Source organism: Gnatocerus cornutus, unplaced genomic scaffold, assembly GCF_029298725.1.
Source record: "Gnatocerus cornutus isolate USDA-ARS CGAHR unplaced genomic scaffold, icGnaCorn1.1 Chromosome13, whole genome shotgun sequence".
NCBI lineage: Eukaryota > Metazoa > Arthropoda > Insecta > Coleoptera > Tenebrionidae > Gnatocerus > Gnatocerus cornutus.
The window spans coordinates 1732283-1759581 of NW_028275361.1; the positions used below are offsets into that span (position 1 = coordinate 1732283).

At 35.9% G+C, this 27299-nt stretch overlaps 1 protein-coding gene and 1 pseudogene across 4 annotated transcripts in view; both read left to right on the forward strand.

Moving 5' to 3' along the window:
- Positions 1-9436, forward strand: part of LOC148166787 (uncharacterized) — a 105149-nt gene extending 95713 nt beyond the window's left edge. For 2 of the 4 annotated variants that reach the window (XM_088048464.1, XM_088048465.1), the window contains 3 exons: positions 3617-3775; positions 4892-5041; positions 8636-9436. In XM_088048464.1, the coding sequence (XP_087904590.1) occupies positions 3617-3775; positions 4892-5041; positions 8636-8883 (557 nt within the window). In that variant the 3' untranslated portion in view covers positions 8884-9436. The remainder of the gene's footprint in view (positions 1-3616; positions 3776-4891; positions 5042-8635) is intronic. The other 2 variants (XM_088048463.1, XM_088048466.1) reach the window with 2 other exon arrangements.
- Positions 9437-23664: 14228 nt separating this feature from the next.
- On the forward strand, positions 23665-25570 carry LOC148166788 (uncharacterized; annotated as a pseudogene).
- The last annotated feature ends 1729 nt before the right edge of the window (positions 25571-27299 follow it).

Here is a 27299-nt window from a genome sequence, read left to right on the forward strand (position 1 = left end):
GAATCTTTCTAAGATGATGTCACTTTCCATTGACGTTGATGTACTTGTCCAATTCTTAAAACATAAATGTTCACCAACACTGCTAAGTTGACACAGAGCGCAAAATTTATTTCTTATCACAAGATGTACAGTTTGGGAAATTGACACCCGATGAATGGGAACAATTTTAATAAGAAGTGGGAGAGGAGTAGTCTCAGTGGGTGGTATTACTCCCCTTAACGCATCTTAGCGACAAAGCTCTCGAAAATTGTAACTCAAATTCATTGGAAAGACTGCCTATCATTAATCATAAAAAAATAAAATTGTTGCATTTTGCATTCGAACCACCAAATCCCTCTAATAGCGAAGAATTACTAAAGAAGCAATCATGTTAACACCTCGTCTTGCCAGAAATGATAAAAAAATGCCACGACGCATGCATTCGCGCTGATGGGGGTAAATTATTTTTATCTTCCTCGCTACAATAGCAATTACTGTTTTCTTTGTTGCGCTCATCTATTTGTCCATTAATCGGTCTTGGACTCACCAAAAATTCATGTTTCTTGATGAGATTTCTTGTGAGAATGAAAGAATGCAAGAATCTCTTTCTCGCTCGGTGTCCCCCACTTTCTACTAAATTTAATTCCATGCATCGGGTGTCAATTCCCCAAACTGTAGAAGTTGTCCGGTCCTTTAGCCAACAATACACGCTGCACCGGAGTTAGCATTATATTTGGTTCGGTGTGACCTTTTACACCAACCCCCATCTGCAATTACGGTGATTAATGGTACTCCTTTTTCATCCATTTCGCCATGTTCTCGTGCGAGTGCTGCTTCTATTTTTTCCGCTTCTATCGTAGTTTTCCCACATTCCTGTTCAATGGTGCTCTGCAAATCCTTTTCCTCCTTTTTGTAGCGTCGATAACCCATTGGCGGAATGTTAAGGGTACTAACAAACTGTGATAGCTGCGAATAACCACAGCTTATGTTTATTGCTCTCAAGACGAATGCTTTGCTTTATTTTAAAACCTGTATCTCCTTTGCTGGTACATTTTTTTTTCTACTTTACACATACATAGAACATTGCAAAGTATAGTCTGAAATAAATCCCCTTCTTTCTTTCTTTGCAAGTTCTACATTTTGCGAAGAACACGAAAAAAGTCACATGACGTGTGAACGATAAAATTTCATTCACGAAATGTATAACGTCAACTAGTCACCTATGCGGTGTCCGTCCTGAAGTTCGTTCACTTTTTTCGATATCGAAGAGACAGGCGTCGAATTTTGCAAGCTAGATTCGTTATTCTCATTGCGATCGGAATCAATTTCTAAAATTCCAATGGGACAGTCTTCGTGCGAATTAGGAGTTAGAAAAGAAACGTTTTCTATAGCAGAGTTTTTCTTTGATTTGTCCCAGTAACCTATAGAATTTTAACAATATGTAGTACACATCGAATAATATACAATTAAACTTGATATAATGTACCGTCAACGTCGTTAGATAGGTATAAAAAATTGGAACAATAAGAATTTTAACATTGTAATTTGAACTTCAAAAAAGCAATAAAATGTAAGTTGTTTTGATGCATCTAAAGAGTTTCAAGTTTAAAATTCCTACTTTTGAAATTTATGCACTTGCGGGGTTATCGCCCCAGTCCGATTTTCTTTTGTTCCTCCTGCGAAAACAGGGAGTCTGGATTTTTTTTTAACATTTTTTTGGTATTCTGGGAGATCACCCAATTACCCCCTTTCAAGGTGGTGCGCCACTTTCCGGACACCCCCTGCATACAAATATTCCCCTACAACTAGCCTAATGCTGGAGCGCTGCGAGAATATTCGGGAGTTCCGCGTATGACTCGGCAATGAACCGGCGACTCTAGAAGTCCACCGCATGTTCCAGCGCTGGCGCTAGAAGTTTCCAGAATCTTGTCGTAACAATATGTATATTTTTTTCATTTTTGAATGAAGCTTTTGTGTCAACAGCATCGCAAAGTTGGCGTGTATTTTAGCAACTTCACAATTTTTTTTTTTTAGAAAAACGTAGTGACCTTTTGAAAAATGAGTTATCAAGGGATCAAGATTTCGTTTAGTTTGATAAGTTATGCTTTTTTTTGAAAGAAATTGTGCACAGTTCCTTGACAAAAATTCTTATTTTCATGCAAGAATTTCACGTGGAAGAATCTCCTTAACCTTCCAGCAGTCTGCTGGGGTCTGACAGACCCAGAGGTGGAAAAAAAGCGTTGCACTATCTAAACTAATTGACTTTAAATGCCCAAATCTCTTATAGCTGCTTATTTTGACTCATTCTAACTACCGTCCTTTTTATTCCGGCATTGTCGGTGCAAAAATATAAAATATGTAATAAAATATATTGATCAGGCCTCTCAGACCCCACCAGACTGAAGACTGATTTCAAAAGTTGTCTATATTGTTTTTTAACTCTAAATGTATTATTTTTTTGAGTCACATGCGTATTTTCAACTCGTGGATTTTTTTATAATTTGTAACCATAAAAAAATTGACTTTGGACATGAAAAATGTACTTTTTCGTTTTTGGAAAAAAGTGCCGTTTCAAAAAAACATTTTTTTTTTTAATGATGAAAGGAAAATTTATTATCTAAGTGATAATGACTTAAACAGTATTTGCATAGAATCCCTCATTTTGTGCGTTTGTTCACTTTTAAATTGATATTTATTGATTTGCAAGTTTATCATATTTTCACGTTGTAATTAAATATGTTTTTTAATCTACTGAATACAATCTTCTAATTTACAATGTTAGGCCTAAATAATATATAATATCGCCCGGCTGAGCTAGCTGACTACTGGAAGGTTAACAGAAACCAAATTTAAATTAAATCAATTCCACACTACGAGAAAGAAAAACTGAACTACACATATTTACAAAGTTAAACGATCGAAACCGTAAATCTAATTATATACAAAAATACATAAATTCACACACAATTTCTTGATTGATCGTTTAAACACACCCGATTTACACTGAACTGTCACAACTCGTATGTACATTATCGTCCTTTCCGAGATGCAGTTTCACGACGCGTCCAAGCCGTCATTGGGAGGAATGTTTTCTTTCTTTATTAACAATAAGGATTCTATAGTGGGTGGTCTGCTCGACGTCCTCTGTTACTTGGTGCGTCCTTGCAGGGTGCAAAGGTACTCTCTTTCAAATGACAAGACTTTACCAGCTGCGATCGCGACAACCTATTTGCTGAAATGTCCAACATATCTTCTTCCATAGGTTTAAAAAAATGCGATTTCGGAAAAAGTTGATTAAGAAAAATTATTGCAAATGGCCTCTTACCAGTTTAATTTTAAGCATTTATTTCCCATAACACCCCGTATATTGTATGATCAAAAATATACGTACCTCCGATATGTGAAAAGAAATTTTAATATAAAATTAAATTGAGTTTATTGCAATTATCAATTAGTCATTATTAATTCATAAAAACATTACAGATAAATGCGAGGAACATGTTTCATCGGAAAAAACGCACAATATGAAATTAATATAGTACAAAAATTAACTGCTTACCAGTTATCAAAATTTGATTGTATTAAGCAAATTACTATATGTTAATGCAATTACATAAACTTTTAATTTTTTTTTTAGTAATTGACCTAAATAAGACAAATGAAAGTGAGGAGCAGAGTTCATCCGAAAAAATCTCATCATGTGATATGCAGATAGTACAAAGGGTCATTACACCAAATCCGACAATAGGTGTAACCGTCATGGACAACTTCAATTCCGCCAGCCTCTCGAACGAAGGTAGTAATTTTTGATTGAACTGAACTAATCAATATATTGTTTACTTTAAAGCAATTATACAAACTCTTATCCACAATTAACTTATAACCACACTTATACAGGTGACCCAAAGAAAGCAGGCACATGCCGGCAGCCATACTAAACCAAAATTTGAAAACTAAAAATGTTTAAGGCAAAGTATAATCGAGTTTACCCTAAAAAACCGGCGATAGTGTTGTGAGGGGTTGCTTATAACGTGTGGTTAATTTATTTTGTGATCTAGTCGACTATGAGATTTTGTTTCAAGTCATGTAGGAGAGTTACTTTACCAAATTCGACATCAAATTTACGATCAAAAAGTTTTGCAGAAACGTTAAGCCTGTACTAAACTGCGGCTCAATGACCGACTGGTCATTAATAGTGGTTATTTCATTTACAGGTTTCTAACCTATAACTGTCAAAACTTTTACCAAGAGAGTTACGTTAATTTAAGTCAAAGCCGTCTGAATCCCAAATTATGATTACTGCATACTTGCTAGGATACGCAAAATGGAGGATACTGTTGTCCATTTGTCAGGCTGACATTACGATCCTGTTTCCTAGAAATGAAATGGTCTTTTATTTTCCCGCCATTCTACCTCAGCAAAAGCTTTCGGCATTGGTTTTATTCATGAGATTGACCAAGTCAACCGAGTGAATAAGAGTCATAACATGCGAGTGTAATACATAGAGCGCGGAAAACGTGCATTTTTACATTTTCAAATTTGTGTTAAGAGGAAATTACACAAAAATTGATTAAATGAAAATGAAATGGTCATATAAATTCACTTTTTTTTTCTTGGCTCACTCAGCCTTTTTTTTAAGAACAATTGTACAATGGTCATTATTAAATGAATTTTATCTAGATGACGAAAGCACATTTATCTAGTGTGACAATTAAATGACTGTTTAATTTTTTTATTTTTTTTTAATTTGGGCTGGTAACTGGATAAAACATTGTATTGCATTCGTGTTTTATTTACGTGGAATCCACTTAAGAACATTAAACTTTCGCAGTACGTTCTTGCGTGGACCAAACATTGTCTATATGTCTTATATTTATTAACTATTAGCCATTATTATTGATTAAAACATTAGGTGGTGGAAAAACCGAGGGGCACACTCAATCAGAAAGAAAAGAAAAGGGTGATGTGCAAATGGTGCAAATGGCCCATAGCCCAAGCACGCCAATGGGTGCATTGGTCATGAGCGACTTCTTTCCCGCCAACCTCAACCAATCGAGCAAAGGTACTAATTTAAAAATGTTGGTGAATTCCTTGAGTATTAAAATAACAGAGGAGCCACGCTTATGAGAATTTTGTAACCGCCAGTATGTGGTAAGGAAGTGGTGCCACCTTTCTTTAAGAGTTCTACACCACCACCAAATTTACAGTTTCGTGCTACGAACGAAGTTTCTTTCCAGGTTGATGATAATGGTCCACGCATGTAATATGATATCGTGTTGGGTTGAGATAGGTTCAGGTCAGATAAACAGTTTGGATTGAATTTCGTAGAACATATCGTTTCAACAAACGAATATTCGCAAGAAGTGAACAATTTTGGAATTCGTAGGTTTTTATTTTTCAAAATATGAAATACATGAAAATACAAATTGCGTTAAACAGACATAATATAATTTACCTAATTAATAAATTGACAATTGACAATTGAGAAGTTGCCATAAAAGTGAAAATGTCTTAGAAAACAATACATTATATTCAAACATATTATACAAACATAACATATAATAATAAACATATTATTAGCTATTAGTTAAGATATAGCACATAAAAGTTTTTTTCAAAAATTGCTGTTATGTATGAGAAAGAGTTTTCAGTTTTCGTTTGCTCTGTTTGACATTTTTTACATTCACGTTCAGCAGTTTATTAACATTAAATAATTTAGTTCTAATTAAATTGTCTATTAAATATTGTCTATGCGTTGAACAACCTTCGTATGGCAATAACCATTGCGCTAATTTTTGATGATCATAAATAACAGATAATATGGTATTTTTCATGTAAGAAAGGTGATGTCTTTAAAAGAAAGTCCCTTGAAATATTTTTAAGCAAATATAGACTATTTCAAAAGTTTCATCTTTTGGTCTTTTCAAATATTCAATTTGTGGTCTCTCAGAATCAGAATAATCGCGTTTTAATGTTACAATTTTAATTGGAACAATGTCTTCACCATCATTTCGTAGTAATGAACTTTTACAATTGGTAAATTTAAATTTTTTAATTGTCTTACAACAAACGTAACATGTAAAATAATTTACCGAGTTAGTTTCTAATGTAGGATTGGACAAAATTGTTTCACAGACGGTTACTTCTACAGGGGGCACTAAAGGAGATGTCTCTTTAGTAGAAGTACTTAAATTGTGATTTTCCATTTTTAATTAGAAATATAGTGATCTTCATCTATTTCGCAATTTGATAACTCGGTCGACTTTTCTAACGCAGCAGATATACAGGTTGTCCCAGAACTCGCGCCCCAGAGAGAAAGGGCTTATGGAGGCAACAATTCTGAACCAAAATTTTGAAACTATAATTTTTTAACTCAAAAAATAACCGAGATAAGACAAAAAAACTGTAGCCAATCCCGAAGCTGAACAGAATTTTAAAATTGGTAACTATAGACACATACTATCATCCATTGGTCAGTTAAATATTAGACTCTCGTTGCCTAGGAAATTGGGATGGCCATTTACTCCACGTCTCAAATAAGCTTTGCTCTCTGGGGCGCGAGTTCTGGGACACCCTGTATAATGGCTTGCAATGCTAATCTAAAATGTCTAACAGACGAATTGGGGTCGTTACCTCTTCTTTGAAAAATTTGGGAAAAAAGATTTTTTATCGGATCTTGATTTAATCGATTCGTTAACAGATACGGAAAATTTTCTTCATTATCTTTCCACAAATTTAAAATGACGTTAATTGTTTGCACAAGACCATTGAAACAAAAGGGTTTCTATTTTTGGACTGCCCAAGATTTTATCCATTCTATTGAGTCTAATAAATTCCTTTCGATTTGAGGATTATCATCGGAGATGGCACATTTATTGGGATTTCTGTGATATTTTAATTTAGAATTAAGGTTGTCAAATAGATTGTTAATTTAAAAAAAAAACTCTGCTGTGTTATTACATGTCGAAAAATTAATTTCTTTTGTTTCAATGCATGTGGACATTGCAGCGTAAAATTTTTGACTGAAAATTTGTGTTGCCAAAGAAACATTCATTTTTTGAAAATTGCTTGGCGCCATATGTTTTTCTGTTATTTTTGAGATTGGATTTGATATTTTATTTTTGGCAAATATTGTACGTAGCCTCAATGTCTTTCTATGAAATTATTTTTTTGTCACAAATAATATCCCGTGTAAATAAAACATTTCTTACATTTTTAAATAAATGCGGAATATAAAAAATTTCTAAAATTTTGCATTCATTGTAAATAAAATATGGATTTTCTGAAGTTACGTTTAAAAGCTTATACAAACCCCTATTGTTACCTCCTTGATCACATACACGTACTTTAATATTTAACTCCACATTTTTTAATTGATCCAAGCATTGCACTAAGATTTAGATTTTCCAATTGTCATACAATCCTCGAACCACAAAAGTTAGCACATGATTACCATATTCTTTGGACCTACCAAAATCACCAAAATCTTGAAAAAGTCTAAATTTTAAGAATAAAATTGAGAATAATATCTAGGGGATATCTAAAAGAAACGGAATGAACTTTATACAGAGTAACTTACAATTTTTAGTGTAAATATTTAGTTTACAAACCAATAAATAAGAAATTCGAGGTAAAATTTTTACTTGTAATCACCGTTAGAACTTTGGCAACTAATTGTAAGTTTATTAAGTGATATACTAAGAAAATCCTTAATCAACATAGCTATCAAATTGAGAAATTAATGTCTACCTGGTTGTTTTGTTAATCTTTCTGTATTTTCGTCTAATCACGTGTATTTGATAAAATGTCTCGACGCCGTCGAAATCGTCCAGGTCGACGTGAACGCTTATTTAAAAAAATGGAAAGCGCCAATTTTGACATATAACGGCCGCCGACTCCAAGGTGTCTATTGTTAACAGAAAACTTGAAGCTGATTGTGAAAATTCGTTTAAAAAAGAAACAGTTGTTGCAATTAAAATTGCTTTTGCTTTTCGGTTCTGACCCGGAATGCTAAATATGTTTATTATATTATATCATTCTTTTAAAACGCTTTAATTTTTCAGAACGCTACTTCCTCAAGTAATTTTTAAATTTATTTAAGTTTTTCAAATGTTCTATTTCAATTTTTAATGTTAAAATAAAATTTTTTTTTTTAAGTTCTAACTTCTAATTTTCTATACATTATTAATTTATTACTTCAGTTCATTTAAATGATATTGTATAAAATCGGCAAAGGTGTGGCCTAAATTCAGTGACTGATAAATAAAAACGTCTTATCTCATTTCAAAAAATCCTCCATAACAACAATTAAAAAAAAATTAAAAGCCGTGTTGTAAAATCTGTTTTGTTGTTATAACGCTAAATCTTATGTTTTGGTAGAACACAACCACAAAAAAGGATAAAACAATCAACAATTCTCTTTCAAAGAAATGACGTCATCACAAAATAAGATTATCTTCTCATTATACAATCTTGACCACTAGATGGTGTGTGACGACCATCTTGAACGATAGGTGGCGCTAGCGTTTTTTTATGGTGCCCACTGGTGTTCAAGTCGTTCGTTTGGTTACAAAAATTAGCATTGGGTGGGTTCTCTGTTATTTTTATACTCAATGGTGAATTTAACAAATCAATTTCGTTTAACGATTTAATGTAGATAAAAATTCCTGTCATCCCGCAGAATCATCGAACAGCGATGATGACAATTTAAAACTATCTTCACTTGCAAAAAAAACTGAGCTGGCTTCGAGGGAAAAAGGAATGGTGTTTGCAGATGAAACGAATCAAGACGACGCTAATATTTCTGAAGAATCCAATACCGTAAAAACAACGAGTTCTAGGGAAATAAATTTTTTTACCAAAGTTGTACGGCGTCTGGAAGCTTTTACCTCGGAAATTAACTAGTTGTCATGGTTTAATTTAAGTGAAGGTTTTTGAATTATTCTAAATGAAATATGTTCTTGAAATTTTTTGTTGTGGCTACTTTTTGACTGACTACTGTCTGATAACACTGTATCCAGTGTGTCTCAGAATCATAGTTCTTAATTTAAACTCGCCGTCATGATCTGAAAATATTTTTGTGTTGTACCGGGTGTTTCGCAGATTGTTAAACATAGGAATTTCCTGCTCTCCCGAACCTTTAAATTGAATTTTCCACTCGAAATGTCAAAGACTGTGTGACTACGAAATGATGATCTGTCACCGTGTAACTTCGATTTGTGCCTAAAGTAACCTTCTTTGTGCAAATATGCATTTCCAAAGCAATTTTATGATGCGTGTTAATTTTTGGTATTATCCACGCACAAGTAAATTTAAAAAGTAAGGTTGCTTTAGACAATGCGACAGCTTTTCAATTTTCAGTTTTAAAATGTACTTTATTGATGTATGTAAGCGTGTTCATTTATGCTGTATTTGTGTTGTAAATAGCTATTTATTATGTGCGTTGTTTTATTTTACCAATGCCATAAATTGATTATTGAGCTGTGATAAAATTTCTTGTAACAGAAGAAATAACACCGACTGAATTTCAATTCAAAGTTTTTAAAGTTTACGGGGATTCTTCTCCTTCATTTTCCATTAAAAAAAATGGGCTGCTGAATCTGTACTGCAGTCGGCACCCTCTCTTGTTCTCTGGGTAAGTTCCAAGACAGCCTGTATACAAATATGTATTTAAGTTTTATTCTGTGTAAACAGTTTTTTTTCGGCCTTAAAATCACCGTAATTTTTAGGTCTTTACTTACTTGTTGGTCAAACTTTTACCGAAGACGAATTAGTACGGTAATCAGTTACGTTAAATTTATTACTGAAATTACTTACTAGATCCATGACTTTTTGAAGACGACGCAATCACGATGGGATTTATTAAATGTTTTTCAGCCCAAAGTGCATCCATTAAAACGAAATATTCAACTTCTATCGGGGAGTCCCTCGTACCCTTGTTATACAGGGTGTTATGGAAGTGAGTACAAAAAAATTAACTGGTAAGAGAACTCACCATATGCAACAACTTTTCTTAATAAAATAACAATCCAAAATGCTTTCGTTTTTGGAATTAAAAATCAATGAAAATTTGCTGTGAAAAGCGTTACCCGCCCATGCATTAAGCATACTAACCTTCGTCTATGCCACAAAAACCATTGCTTCATAAAAATGAGTGGTTACATCAGGTTGATACTTTGTCGCTCATTTGTTTGTAGGAAAATAACAGTAATAAATTCACGAAAAACCAATTGAACAATTTGTTTATAAAAATTGCTCAATATGCCGTCCTTCACTGTTAATGCATGCCTGAATTCTCTGGGCCATTGAAGTTGGTGTTCTCACAATTATCGCTGGATTTTAGGGAATTGTTTCAGCCACAGCATTCACACGTTCACTTAATTTTTCCACTGAATTTACGGGGTTCGCGTGCACTAACTCTTTCATGTGTAACCACAAGAAAAAATCGCAGAAATTTAAGTCTGGCGAACGAAAGGGCCACAACACTGGTTCATTTCTACCTATCCACTTGTTTTCAAAGTGCACATTTAGCCATTGGGACACGGGCACTGTACAGACGCGTTACCTCGACCTTCCCCATAGAGAAGCACCATATCCGTGTATTCCATGTTCGTGTAAACCATTTTGTACCACCTTTTGCACTTTAAGAACGATCTGATAACTTTGACACTGAAAATTCACAACAAACTGAGCGTTTCTAATTAAATTACAGCTAATCAGTCGTTTTTATGACAAAAAGTTGTGATAAAGTTTAACTCAAAAAACCTCCTCGTTGCCAATTATCGCCTTATTCGTATCTGCGATTAGAAACGTTCATGTGAAGGTTTTGTTAAGACCGATTGACCGTTTTTGTGCCATATGCATTTACGATGGTATTTAGTTTTGGGTCAGACGGCTAGGTTTCGGTAGACGTCTGCCTCAGGGTCTACTAGGAACTTCCCCTTTATGACATGGTCTCTTATTACCAGACAGCGACCGTAAAGCTATGGTTTCCTAAGAAAACGGTGGCGTAATGTAGCGGCCGTAAGATAGCGGCAATGACGTCATAATAGCGGCAAGAAAAAGCGTCCGATCGTAGCGGTGGGTTTGAGTGTAAAGTTAGAAAACGTACATGATAAAGTCAGTGTGTTGAACGACCATGGACGAACTTGACGTTGCTTCACTGGGGTGTTTAGAAAATGAGTTATCTTTAGATTAAGAACCCGAAGGTCAAGTGAGGCCGACCTATTCAAAATGCGCCCAAAAAAAGGTGCTTATAAAATTTTAATTCGTCGTCACCTGCAGTGCAGCAAAATTAAATTTAGAGAATATTTTCGGGTCACCTTAGTGTTGTTTAATTACATTTTAAACTATATAAAAAAAGACATTGTGGCAAAACCCTATAGTTTTATAGCACCCTTATTTGACACTCAAATATACTTGATGCAATAAAGTAGTAAAAGTAAAAGTGCTTGTTATTATGATTTCAACTTATTTCTTTAATAGTAATAAGATTATTTTGTTAATTAAATAAATATTTGTTTCTCCAAAAGAATCTTTATGGAAAAAAATATAATTTATAATTGGGGAGTTTTGCACTTATGTAATTATTCAGGCTTCATTTCTAAGATACTACAGTTTGTACATCAAGTTGATACTTTTTTTAAGGATTGGTTTTATTAATTTTGGGTAAATTTATGTACTTTTTTAATTGTTAAATGAATTTAATTAATTACTAAAGACGTCAAACTGATGAGAATATACGCATAGCATCTTAAATGCGGCTGAGATTCCACCACCGTAACGTAACAGGCCACCGCTACAAATATTGTACGGCCGCTATTTTACGTGACGGTAGTTGCTACCGTCCTCGAGGAAACCACGCCAATGCGTTTATACAGAATGAATTTTTGACCGTCATATTACGGCCGCTACATTACGGCACCGTTCTCTTAGGAAACCATAGCATTAAAGACATCCAAGATTTGAGTGACGTTTTTATAATTCTTCAGCCCCTTTCTGCGGTTGAGCCGTAATAAAACATTAATATGCAATTGCACCCCTGATTGCTGATGGCTTGTCTGGGCTACGCCAGACAGGCCAAGTTGGTTCAGTTCCGTGAACATAAACATAAATATGATCCACTTCATTATGACTGATATTCTATTAATTACACAAAAATAATGTCTGGCGTAGCCCAGACAGCCATCAGCAATCAGGGGTGCAATTGCATCTTAATGTTTACTACTGGTAAGGCCCCTTCAGAACACAACACATTTTCAATGATTTCAGCCTGGTTTTGAAGATAACTTTTGAAAAGTTAAAATTTTTAAAGAATTTGCTCGGTTTTTCAAAATTACCCTTTTCAAAAAAGTCAACATTTCAAGGAAAATACACCGTTTTTTCAAACAAGAATACAGTTTGGTCCAAACAAATTTCTTTTTCAAAAACACTTAAAATTCGTCTTTTTACCATGTTTTTTTGTTGGGTTACTTCAGAACAAAAATGAATACGGTTTTGGCCTGGTTTTCAAAGTCACTTTTAAAAAGTTAAATTATTTAAAGAAATTGCCCGGTTTTTCGAAATACTTTGTTGCCCGTCACAACACAACACATTTTAATGCTTTTTAGCCTGGTTTTCAACGAAACTTTTAAAACGTTAAAATTTTTAAAGAATTTGACCGGTTTTTCCAAACATTCCCATTTTTAAAAAAGTCAAAATTTTAAGTAATACAGGGTCCGGCAACACTTGTGTCCACCCCCAAAATCATCTTTAATTTTAAAGATAAAACTTTCAAAATTTGCATACACTCACAGTTAACAAAGCTCTAGAAGCTGACGCAAAAATTTGTTTTTTATCACTGATAGTTTTGGCGTCGCGATGCTTTGAAACTACGTTTACACCCATCTGTCAACACCTTGTGTGAAAAATGACATCTATCCTTTGGCTCGCTTTAGATTGTAACAAAAGTCATACTTGGTGAAATTGTCGCATTGTCGATGTTAATTAACGATTTGTGGTGTCCATAAAGTGCAACATGCCCGTGATAATCAAAATTAGCCTTTATAAAAGTGAATGAAGCGACTTGTGAAATTTTGGTGTAAACGTAGTTTGCCACTGCGCCGTCATAATTTTGAAAACCAACTTGATAAAGCAGCGTTTTTTTCTCAAATTTTAAACACAATTTGTATTTAATTTAAAACAAAAATTCAAATATTTTTGTTACCGTTATGTCGAAAAAAATTTGAATTCGGAAATATTTTCGCAAAAACTCAAAAATCGCTAAAAATTAGACTTCTTGAGCGTCGCGACGCTGAACAAACCGTGATAAAAAAAAATTGTCAACTTCTAGAGCTTCGTCAACTGTGAGCGTATGCAATTTTTTAAAATTTTGTCTTTAAAGTTAAAGACGATTTTGGGGGTGGACACAAGTGTTGCCGGACCCTGCATATCTTGTTTTATCAAAAGTGAATACGGTTTCGTACAAACAAGTTTCCCTTTTAAAAACATTTAAAATTAGCAATTTTACCTTGTTCTAAGCCGTCTGGAATATCAGTATTTACATGTTAATGCATTTTGGCCCCTTCAGAACAGTTTGTTTTTAAGCATCTAACTCGTGTTTTTAAAGTATATTTTAAAATTAACATTTTTCAAAGATTTTGCCTGGTTTTCAAAGGTATGTTTAAAAAAGAAAATATTTCAAACCATTTTATTTATTTATACAAAAGAAAGAATAGTAATGTACTTAATACTTATAATTAAACAAACAAAAAAAAAATGGAATAATAAAAGTAACAATCAAATAATCTATTATTGTATTACACTCCTGGTTCACTGCAATTAGTCCAGTCAAATTCCGAGGTTTGCCATTAATTTCGCCTTATTTGACTGTATTAAATATCAATATCATTGATTAACTTCGGGGTTACTGCAAAAAAAATTGTTGATGAGGTACATACAAAAAAAATACAGGATTCAAGCATAGCATAGCAAGTTGTTCATGAAAAATCAACCTTAGCAACAACGCATGACGACAAATGTTGTGTGTGGTTGTGTTCCTTCTTCCAATTTAACACGAGCTACGTGCGACATTTTTATAGTTTTAGTTTGGTGTTTGATCCGTTTGCGGTACGCTTGTAACTCACGAAAATCGTTAATTATCTCTTTTAAATCCATATTGTTTTTTATCATTTTTATCAAGACTGCAAAAACACAAAAGTCACAAAACAGCGAACAGCCACAGCTGGTCAGTCGCAAACGTAATAAAACGTCGGTCATTGGTGCGCAAACTCAAATTATCTTCCCGCTGGATGTATAAATGGCTAGTATTAATTCCATTCGAGATTCGATTATTGGTCGATTGTTTTTTCTCCTAGTTCCAAATCTATTATAAGAAGTCAGTCCAAAGACGGTGTCAAACCCCAATTTATTAAATAAATTTTCCATTTACATACATTTTTTCATTATTTTTATTTATTAAATTTTAAAATCGTATTAAATAATAGCAGGCTGTGAATTCACAATATCAAATGGTGCGTTAAAGATTAAAGGAAAATTTACGCAATAATCCGTAAGTATTAAAAAATTGGATAAGAAATGCAGTTGCATCCTAAACAATAATTGAGAAAATTCGAAACAGTCTTAAAGAATTACGAGTCAGAATTGAACTATGTGCTGAAATAGGTAATGGGTCAATCAAATAGTGGAAATTGGTTTGAGTTAAAAAACAAAATTCATTCCTTTTTTGCAAAATTAAAAATAAAAAATGTAACGGATTTTCTTGTGTAGGGCTCAAAGAACGGCACCAAAAATTAGAATAATGGATTTATTAACGAATTTGCCAATCAATGATGTACACTCTTCCGTTACTCGGGTGGTACTGCCCGTTTCCCGCGTCCCGTCAGCAGTACCCCTTCCTTTTCGGGCGCTCGTATGTTGGGGGCTCCGTTTGGGTTTGTTACAGTCGGCCACGCTACTTCAATCTGCGCCCCTGCAGATTAAGGCTACCTAGAGACAAACCATAATTAGAAATAAATCCAATTTTAAATTGCCCCATAACCCAACGTTCAACAGCAATTAGTAAATCAGCAAATAATAGGGTCCATTCTCGGCTGGGTGACCTAAAAGAGAAGAAAATCCCAACAACAAGACAACCCAGACAAAAGGCTTTGACTTTCGAGTCAAGCCTGTAACACAGCACATCAACCCTTGTTAGTAAATACTCCCTTCGTGAGTGTGTGATTCGTTTCACACCTCACATGTGGTCCTCTCAACAGTATTCGTCTACTGTGAGCTTTCATCACATGATTCTGATTTCGTGTCAGAGTCATTGCTTATTGTGAATCGTTTCATTCGATCCACTGCACATATCCCTTTGTAGAACTTTTGGGATCTGTCTGCTCCAGGCAGGTCTTCTATGTAATACCTTTCGTGAGGTAATACTTTCACCACTATAAATGGTCCGTGGTATTTTGACAGGGTCTTCTTACTTTTCCCGTCGTTGGTAAGAACTGGTTTCCTGATCAGGACCTGATCGCCTTCCTTGTACTCGATCGGCCTGGTCCTTTTCTGGTCAAAGATTCGTTTCTGTTTTGCCTGTTCACTGCTGATTCTTTCTGCAGCCTGTCGTCTCATTTCAGCCAAAGGTTCGTTCCCTTGACCGCTCTGCACGGTATGTTGCATAAATGCATCACTTGCTGCCCTAGGTTTGTAACCCAGAAACAACTGGTATGGACTTTTACCGGTCGCAGTATTAATGCTGTTGTTCAATGCAAATTGAACTTCAGTGACTGTCTGGTCCCAATGTTCCTCGTCTTTCATGGACGTCATTATGGCACTGATGATTGTTTGATTGTACCGTTCCACCTGGCCATTTGCCCTGGGAGTAGCCGTCGCTGTGTATATCGTCTTAATTCCACACTCTTGGCTATAACTTGTAAACCGTTTACTTGTGAAAGCGGAACCTCTGTCGCAAACAATCCTTCGTGGGACGCCAAACACTTCAAATATGCCCTTCAGGAATACGATAACTGGCGCAACTTTTGTACTTTGTACAGGCTTCATGAAGACAAACTTAGTAAAGCCATCGACAGCAACCACTAAGTAGCTGTTCTTCTTCTTGGTTCGTACGAAAGGCCCAAGATGATCAATGTGTATCGTGTCCATGGGTTCGGGAATCTTTTCTATTGAATTCAGAAATCCTGGCTTCATCCCGGTCTTCCCCTTTTTATACTGGCATTGCAGGCAACTGGCTACATATTTCTTTGTGTAGCGCCTCATGCCTGGGAACCAGTAGGTGTCTTTGATTGTGTCTAGAGTTTTCTCTGTTCCAAAATGTCCTTTGTCATCGTGGTTGAATTTTAGAATCTGGTTGCGAACATGTCTGGGGACCAACCATTTGGGACCCAAGAGTGTTTTCTTATACACCCTGTTGTCATTTAGCTGGAACTCCGAGTGAATGTTTGCTTCTTCTTTATCCACCGGTTTCCTCCTCAATACCTCATTGAGATACTTGCATCTCTCGTCAGTTAACTGTGTAGACAGTATCCAGTCAGAGTCAGAGATATCAATGTAAGCAACTTCTACTCGATCATCAAGTGCGTTTCGGCTGAGAGCGTCTACATGACACATTTTAGTCCCTGGTCTGTATTCAACAGAGAAGTCATATTCTTGAATTTCTAACCACCATCTTCCTACTCGTGGTAAGAGGTCTCGTTTGGAAAAAGTCGTTCTGAGTTCATAAGAATGGTATCGTTGTTCTTCTTTCGACGTCTGTCGACTGTAGTATTGAATTGGGTGGAGGTTAACTTTGTCAGGACCTTGCATAAGCATTCCACCTATTCCCCATTTAGAGGCGTCCGTGTGTACTTCAGTTACTGCTGATTTCGGGTTGTACAAAGCTAATATCGGGCGGTCAATTAACCGCTTCTTGAGTTCTTCAAATGCCCTCTCTTGTTCTACTGCCCACTCAAAAGTTACGTCCTTTCGAGTGAGTTTCGTCAGGGGTCTTGCAATTTGTGCGAAATTCTTAACATATCTTCTAAAATACCCGGCAAGTCCAATGAATTGCCTTATTTCATGAGCGTTCTTTGATTTCGGGAACTGTTCAACGGCCTTAATCTTTCTCGTTCCGGGCTTGACTCCATCTTGACTTACTTCGTGTCCCAGATACTCAATTGTTCTTTGGAAGAAGAAGCACTTTGATAACTTGAGTGTCAGACCAAAGTTTCCAAATGCCTCAAGAACATTCTCCAATGCTTCAAGACCGCTGTTAAAATCTTTCGATGGTATCAACACATCGTCCATGTAGGCCAAAGCTTGAGTGTATCGTAATGGACCTAAGACTTTATTGACGGTCCTCTGGAATACAGCTGGAGCGTTAACTAGGCCAAATGGCATTCTCAGATATTCGTAATGACCATCAGGTGTAATGAACGCCGTTTTCTTGATGGAATCTGCTGCAATTGGAATCTGATGGTAACCAGATGCTAAGTCCAAACTTGTGAAGTATCGACTTCCAGAAAGACGATCCAGATGTTCGTCCGTCCTTGGCAGTGGAAAACAGTCCTTGATTGTTTTCGCGTTTAAAGCTCGATAGTCAATACATAGCCGTGTTTCTCCGGACTTCTTCTTTACAAGTAGAATTGGACTGGCGTATGGAGAATTGCTATCTCTCACGATTTCGTTGTCCGCAAGTTCTTTAACAATCTCTTGAAGTTTGGTTCTTTCAGAAAATGCCAATTTGTAAGGTCGATATGTCACCGGACGATCGTCATTTAAGTGAATCTCCATCTCTACGTCTTTACATCTTCCTAATTCATTCAAATTTTGAGCGAAACAGTGTCTGAATTTGTTGAGTAAATTAAGCAAAGCGAGCTTTTCTTCATCACTCAGTTGGCTGTTGACTTGAAGATTGATGTCTGGTAATTCGAATGGTTTCCGGACATCGGCAGTTAAAACTTGAATTTTGTCAGGTTCGCGTTCCTGGCAACAAATACTTCCTCTGGCAACAACTTGAGAGGAGCGGTACTCAACTGGGTTTTCTGACGTGTTCATTATGGACACAACCCCATTTGGTGCAGACACAACACATTGGGTGACAAAATGGTCTCTGTTAGGTAGAGTTCGTACTCGTCCCTCAACAAATACATCACCCTGATGTTCTTCCTTACAGAAAACAGGAACATACCCAACGTACTTTGGTGGGATGATGGTTGTCTCGACTGCGCATAAGGTCACATTAACCTTTGGAGCAAATGCGTTGAAAGCTTGAGTTACATCTTGCGATTCTGGGACGACCCTTATCTCGTCGTTCCTCACAAGCAGCACCCTGTTCGTTCCTTTCGTCTTCGTCGCAGGACAATCAGATGTCACATGTCCTAGCAGTCTGCAGTTAGAACATCTCTTCTTAGGTTTTGGACACCGATGAGCCAGGTGACCAACGTCGCCACAATTGAAGCATTTGACAGTTCTGCCTGAGGTTTTGTTGTCTGCTCTGTTCTTATCTCCAGACTTATGGGAGACTGAGACTCTGTCCCTCGAAAACTTCTGTGTGTTACCGAATCGCCTTTGAGTTAGTCTACCTCTCAAATCTGATTTACAACGATCGGATCTTTCAGTGGATGGGAGAGCTGCAAGGAACTCTGAATACAGTAACTCTGGACTGCTGTAACGTCCCGCTCTGGCGCCTGTTTTTATCATAGTATCATCAATACCGTCAATGACACATGATATGGCGTTAACATCAGAAATTTGACATGCCCTAATCAGTCCCATTTTCTCAAAGAAATAGTGTGCCCACGACTCGTCATGTCTTTTAATTCTGTCCATCATAGCTCGAAGCAAATGAGCAAAATCTTTGTGCTCAGGAAAAGTTCTCGTCAGTAAGACTTTCCATTCTTCCCAAGTATGATCGTATGTGGTTAGGTTGTCGTACCAGTTTCTTGCAACACCTTTCAGACGACTCTGCATGTGTTGTATCATGATGAGTTCAGACCAGTCATTTATTCGCCCAAGCTGTTCAATTTTACATAACCATTTAGTAATGGTCATCGCCTTGATTGCTGGGTCAAACTCAGGAATGGCATCAGAGGTCATTCTATACGAGATTGTCGAAGGGTTACTTGCTCTTGACAATCTGTCGACAACTTCTTCGAGTTCTCTTATTCTTTCGCTATCGCTGCGAGAAGATGTTGGCACCACGACCTTGGATCTCGGGAAATTACTTTCTGTATGCCTCTCTTGTCGAAGTCTCTTGTTTTGGTGTGTTCTATGCCCTTCACTACTTGACTCACAATCGGTTGAACTGGATGAGTCCATGTGACGCTTTTTGTGCTTGCCCATATTGTCAACTAAATGCTAATTAAGGTTCGTTCCTTAAAATGGTCAATTCTTGAGGTTCGTTCCTCAAAAAGGTCAGTTCTTGAGGTTCGTTCCTCAAAACGGTCGGTTTTTGAGGTTCGTTCCTCAAAAAGGTCAGTTCTTGAGGTTCGTTCCTCAAGACGGTCGGTTTTTGAGGTTCGTTCCTCAAAAAAAAGTCAGTCCTTGAAGTTCGTTCTTCAGGACGATCGAGGTTCATTCCTCAATAAAGTTAAGTCTTGAGGTTCGTTCCTCAAAACAGTCAGTTCTTGAAGTTCGTTCTTCAAGACCATCAAGGTTCATTCCTCGATAAAGTCAAGTCTTGAGGTTCGTTCCTCAAAACGGTCAATTCTTGAAGTTCGTTCTTCAAGACGATCAAGGTTCATTCCTCGATAAAGTCAAGTCTTGAGGTTCGTTCCTCAAAACGGTCAATTCTTGAAGTTCGTTCTTCAAGGAAATTTTGAGGTTAGTTCCTCAAAAGGATCAATTCTTGAGGTTCGTTCCTCAAGGGAATGTTGAGGTTCGTTCCTCAAAATTATGTAGAGTAATAATTAAGCACAATAGCTGAATTTACGTTCTTACGTAATCTGGGCGTTGTCTCAAAAACTTGTGAAAAACTGGCCGAAAAGTGGCGTCAAGGCACGTAGTGAATCCTGCCGCTGCACTGTAACGGATTTTCTTGTGTAGGGCTCAAAGAACGGCACCAAAAATTAGAATAATGGATTTATTAACGAATTTGCCAATCAATGATGTACACTCTTCCGTTACTCGGGTGGTACTGTCCGTTTCCCGCGTCCCGTCAGCAGTACCCCTTCCTTTTCGGGCGCTCGTATGTTAGGGGCTCCGTTTGGGTTTGTTACAAAAAGTTCTTTGTTATTTTTTGTTTTTTTCAATTTTAAGAACACAGCTTGATAATATTAAAGTTTGAATTAAAGATTTATTTATTTTAAATTAAGCAAGAAATATTATTCCTTTGTTATTTTTTTGTAAAATGAAAAATTTTTTTTTTCCTCCCCATTTCGTTTGTCATCGATTTAGAATATTGCACTTGCAAAACATCTGTAACAAATAATAAAAGTAACACTTGAACGTAAAGAAAAACCTTACCAAAAATTTCCAAAATGAATTTTTTTATTTTGTGTCACGCGGCTTTGCTATGTGAAAATTTGGAATTGGTTCATCCGGCTGCGATGCCAAAGCCATTACCATATCCCCTGCAATCCCTAAGGACGGCACTTCTTCGAATAGGTTATGACTGTCGGTTGTCACAGCATTTGCGTGATACCCACCAAATTGGTGGACCACGGTTGTTGGAAGCGGTGGAATATCGAGACGAGTCTCTTTTCCCATGCTATCCGTGTAATTGCCCAATTGAGATAAGTAGATGAACAGTGGCTGCGGAACGTTAAACGTCTCTTCCGAAATTGCCTTTCTGATCGTCTTCTCCTCTGATGTTTTGTCAAATTTTGTCAAAAAATGATGACGCGCGTTTCGATAGCAATTCTATTATCATCAGAGCGATGATTAAACTTGAGCATTCTTTTTTAGCTGTTTTTTTTTCACCCTAGAACAACAAAAATATTGCTAAAAAAATTATTTATGCTGAGCGGATAAAATATTTGAATATGTCATAGAATTTTGTCATAAAAAAAATGTTTAATTTTACTTATCTTCTCCTTGTATCTAAAGATTGATATGAATTATCAAATTCGTCTGTGCTAGGTGAATACTCGTCGAATAAATAAGTATCACCATATAAAGACGCAGTGTCATCTTCATCTGAAAGAAATTCTTGTAGAAGTTTTTCTAGATCCTTCTGTTCTTTTTCGTAAGACATTTTGGGTTCACAGTTTTAGAACACAGTAAAGATTAAGACAATGCTTTGCCGATTACCACCACCCAAACTCACAAATGTAAGTTCAAACAAGAAATTTTGTGGTGCAATACGGATTATTCATTATACAAGTCAAAACAGGAGTGTGATGACACATTGGTCTCACACGGCATAATTTGTCTTGGGTAACTACGGATTGCCGCGTGAGACCAATGTGTCACCACACAAGAAAAAAGTTTATTTGCGAAAAATTATTTAAATGGAAGGTTATTTAATAAAACAAATGATGTTTTAAAACATTTTAAAACAATCCAAATAATAAAACCAAAGTGGCATCATGGACCTTATTTTTCATAAACACGTTGGGAGTCAACGTGTTAATAATAGCAATAGCTTTATTCATCTTCAAAATAAGACGACAGGTTCGGTATAAAATTTTTCCTACAAGTAGCTTTACTGACGTTAAATCTTTCAGATATTGAACGAATATAAGTATCTAACAGTATACTTTTTGCAAAATTTACAACAAGCTTTTTGAAATTCATTTCACCACCTGCACTTTTTTAAGGGTTTTATTTTGACAGATATTGAAGTTTAACAACTACCGGTTGTGAGTTCGGATGTAGTTTACTACGTTTTCTCTAAAATCACGTGACATCACTGTCGCTCTGCTTGTTTGGTGTCACTTGGGTGCATATTTGACGTATTTCTTCTTTTAGCTCTTGAGTATTTGGATAACTTCTTCCACCGCGATATAAATTCTAATTGATGAATCCCCATAGGAAAAAATCACAGGAATTTAGATCCGGGGATCGAGCAGGCCAGTTTACATCTCCAAATTTGCAATTTGGAAACACGTTTTTCCTCAGCAATTGGTAGTATCGCGCCCCTGTCAACTAGTCATTTATAAAGAATGGTTCAATAATGCGATGACCCAGAAGCCCTCGAGACGTTTACGGACTGACGACCTTGTCTGTCGATTTTGATGTATTGATGTGGATTTTTTAAAGCCCAAATTCGGTTGTTTTGACTATTGGGTTTCGCACTTAATGTGAACGTGCATTCAAAATTCTTGGATTGTCATTAATTTTAGTAGCCATTGTTTTACAGAAGTCCATACGTGGAAAATAGTCATCGGGGCGTAATCGCGGGTGTTTTTGCATCTTGAAGCTTATAAATTTGTGTTCTTTTATAATTCGGTGGGCTGATGTGGATGAAATTCCTTTTTCATTTTGGATTTGGCGAACGCTCCTGGTTGGTAAAGAACAGCTAGTAACTTTTTTCTAGGATCAATTACTTAGACGACCCATAACCGTTGTACTTTCCAATTGAGGAGCAACAAGCCTTAAAAGATCTTCAAAACATGGCTTTGTTACTCTGAAATGACTTTGGAATTCTCTATCATTACAATTTACAACAGTGACTTCCACAAATAACTGAACACGACTAGGAATCCTTATTTGACCTCTTGCGACACGTCGCCGTTGTCAAGTGGAAATAGCCTCTGCAACTAGAATTTCTTCTTCATCGTCAGATTCGTTCACCATCATAAACATTTGATTATACAATTCACTGGTACTCCCTACTGAGACCACTATTGTTGCTGCAGCAGTAACATTCATAGCGAATAACCTTTAGTAGTACCTTAAGTGTTACCCCAAAATAAAATAACAACATAACCTCGAATAGGATTTGACATTTAACTCGCATCAACATTATCATTGCGCATGTTTCACCACTTTCGTCGCATTCCTATACCACAGTAGGTGTATTATTAGGGGGTATATGAAAAAATGTGCAATGCATTTTAATATGCGATATGCAAAGGAATTATTTTATTTCAAAAAGTTTTTAGTGACACAACTAATACATTTTTCAGAATATTTTTATGTACACTATGTTTTGAAAATGGATTTCTACCTCATTTAAGTAACCAAGATAATGACTACGATAACAACAACTATGAATTTATGTCAATAAATACAATTTGTAATGAAACAGAATTAAATCTATTAGTAGGTCAATATAATGAAATAGTATGTTTTAAATGTAAAAAGAAAATATTCCACTTTAAGATGCATCATGTTGAAAATGTAATGTTCACTTTAATTGAATAAATTCATTAAAAAAAAAAAAAACACCATCGATTTATAATTATATATATTTATATTATATATTTCATTACTACACTGTAGTTAACCCCATAGACATGTTTAGGGATACAAAGGTATTCTTTTTCTGTAATTTCATTAAATAAATTATTAAAATCAAACTGAAATGTATACTCACCACATATAAAAATAAACCGTTCGAACCATTTGGTTCCACCCCTATTGCGTTGTTTCCCAACACTATTCAAATTGCATTTGGCGGAATTGTTTCCACGGGAATTATTGCTAACTAAAAATAAATAAATACTTTACACGCAAAAACTTACACACACAAATGAACAACTTACATATCTCACATTAGGCCATCGCCTTTTAATATACATTTTAATTTGATCCATTTTTTAAATGGATGTGAATATTGGAGAACATTTCTCAAATTTATATGAACTCTCTCTCCCACACACTTTTACATATTTCCGGTACCACCCGACAAGATTTAGAATACGCGCGCGCGCTCAGTCATTTTTAATTTCCTCTCATTTCGGTGCGCGCGCGATCGACGAGATTTTTAAATATCCCGCCATTTAGACGCGCACGCGAAAATGTCACGTTCTAACGGCAAACGGCGCCTCCTACCGACAACCTCTCTCAGGATACAGACATTTCGACGAGTACACGCACACACCACATACACATCTACCCAAGTTTCAAACCATTGACTCGCCGATAGATGGCGACTCTTTATTTGCGCCCGATTGGCAGACAACCCGTAAACATTACATTCACCGACGGAAAGTCCCATTTAAAATGCATTGCACATTTTTTCATATACCCCCTAATATACACCTACTTACCACGACGAAAAATGTGATTCGTACTTTGTTTTAGAACGGGTTAAAAGTTCATTTTTTGATGTGACGTCAATAAAATTTTTGAGTTTACGAACGCTAAAAAACGCGCAACCGTACTTTACGAACACGCTTCAGCTCCAGGAGTGTGTTTATAAATGAGTTTTCTGTTGGAGTGTGTGACGTCAGAGTGCTGTTAAAGGTGCTGTCCGAGTGTAGCGCGAGGGTTTCAGGTGTATGAACAATTTTGTGCGTTTATTTCGGTGTTACTGTCGGTGCAATGGAGGACACGTTGGCTATTATTGTACCTATATTAATTCCATTAGCAACTGATATGTTATTTGATATTCCTATTCCATTAACTGACGAAAATGAGTGGTGAAAAAGACGAATGGACAGCATTGATATTAGTTACTAGAAAAAGACAATTAAGAACACCCCAACGTTTTCATAATTATATTGAAGATATTGTGTCTGGATATACGTCCAAGCAATTTCAGACACATTTTCGTATAACAATAGAAGCTTATGAACATCTTCTAACTATAATTGGGCCACAGTTGGTACGCCAAACTCAGTGTGGAAGAAATAGAATGAATCCTGAAAGCCAACTTTTGTCGGGATTATGGTTATTAGCTACGCCTGATTCTTACAGGTAGTTTTATTGAGCAAGATTATTATTCTTCAATTATTTGACACCCACTTTTATTGTAGGTCTGTAAGCGAACGATTTAATTTAGCGAAGTCTTCTTTGTCTATTGCTTTTGTGAGAACCATAAAACTATTGAATTCTGTTGCTCCTAGAATAATTAAATGGCCAGAGGGACAACGTCGAATGGACGTTACAAGAAGATTTTCTGATATAGCAAGATTGCCAAATGTCCTAGGTGCTGTAGATGGTACATATGTACCAATTAAAGCTCCAAAAGATGATGCTCAAGCTTATGTTACACGAAAATGTAATTATGCTTTCACACTTCAAGCAGTAGCAGATCCAAGCCTTAAATTCACCGGTATCTTTATTGGTTTCCCTGGAAGTGTAGGCGATATTCGAATTTTTAGACATTCTGATATATTTATATAGAGAAATAATCCATAATGTTGATGCATGTTTTCCCGAGGGTGAATTTCTGATTGGCGATAAAGCTTATCCTACGTTCCCGTGGTGCATTCCACCAGACAAGTTATAGAACGAGCGTTCGCATTGTTATTTGGAAGATTTCGCAGATTAAAATATCTCGACATGAATCGAACTGACTTTATTCCTGGGACGGTACTTGTGTACTTCATAATTTATGTTTGGATTCCAATGATTTCTTTGTCAATGATTACATCCATTAAGGAATGAATAACGTTTTACCTAATGATGAAAATGATAACATTGCTTTTCATGTAGTCATGTAGTTGAAGAAGGTAGAGCACGTCGAAATGAAATTTGTTTGGATCTCTATAGAAATAGGTAAAATTGAACAAATTCAACAAATATATATATATATATATATATGTGTATATATAACTAAATAACAACATAAAATAAACTTATAAACAATAAGAAACCAAAAAAAACTTTATTATAATAGAGTTATTACGTTAATTAAAAAAACTAACTACTTTTTAATAGCATTAGGAAGAGCATCCATTTTTTGTTCAAACACTGTAATTGCACGATTTCTTGCGTCGATTACTTCTCTATGACGACGTTCATTATTTTCTTCACGCATTCTTGCAGATGTTTTAATTTCTTCGGTTAATGTGTTTATAGGGGATTTCTTAGACTTTACCTGGGGTGCGATAGAACTGGCCACTTTGCGTTTTTTACATGGTTCATCATCTAATATATCTGCGTCTGGAGCCGCTGAAGTACTAGGAACTGCTACAACGTTTTTAATTGATACAAACATGTGGTAGTTTTAACTCTTACCTGTATCACCCATTATAGAAGATGCTTTTGCAATGGGTTTTATATTTGTTTTATGGCCCAAGAAACTATCCATGATTTGGAAATACTCGAAATCTGTTGGGGGTTCCCCGTTCCTTTGTCGCCCATATTATCTTTTTTCTGCGTATATTTCGCTTTTAAATACCGCCGTTTATCGTTACATTGGGTCGAAGTCATGTCAATTCCATTTTTCAATATTTTTCGGATATTTGTTTCCACATAACTTCGTTTTTACACGTTTTGGACCTAAATTTCTTTTCATATTTAATGCGAAGCTCTATGAGCATGTATATGGCTTCTTTAGACCATTTTTTGTTTTTTCTGGTTTCTTCGTTTCGACGCTAAATCTAAATGTTTCGAGCCCGTCTGGGTCCATAAAATATAATGAACCAGCTTAAAATATCAAGATATAAAAACAAAACAACTTTAACATTATTTTACCAGAGATTTGTTGGAGGCAAATTTTACGTCCGGTTTGGATAACCTCCCCATTATCATTGGTAACCACTGTTAGGTTAAGGCTGTAGAGGGCGTTTGCCGCACTTAATATTTGTCATTCTTTAGAGTGCGCTTACGCACCTCCTACGTAACCACCCCAGTTTACTTGGGAGGGTTGCTTTCTCTGTAAAGAGTCGGTTCACAACCATTTGAAAGGAACCAAGAATCTATATCAGTACTCAAATAAACGGTGAATAAACATTTCCGAATTAGCGCATTATTTCCCGCACGACGCTAACTACGTGGTTATGTGCACCAGTCGCGTAGCCCTAACAACCACCCGGAAGGTATCGAGGTTAATTTTCAACACTTGATCTACGTATTAACATTTATTTTAGTAGACATTCAGTAGTATTGGTCATTTTAATTACTTTATATTTCTAACCCAACTTTGGTACTTGCCGCCAATTCTTGTTGATGTATAAAGAAGAATGAAGAATTTCAAAGTCACTTTAGAATGAATAAACAATCATTTGAAATGCTTCTTGGAATATTGCATCCAAAGTTACAGAATATTTCAAAGTCAGGAAGACCCACAATAAATGCGAAAAGACAGATTCTGTCCACTTTGTGGCTTCTTGGAACTTCAGATTCTTATCGGTTGGTAAATATTGAATATATGCCTAAAATAACTTTGTAAATTTTTAAAGATCTGTCGGAGAGAGATTCAATATGGGTAAAAGTTCTCTCTCTGTAAGTTTTACTCGAGTCGTGAAAGCACTTAATCAGATGGCTTCTCGCATAACTAAATGGCC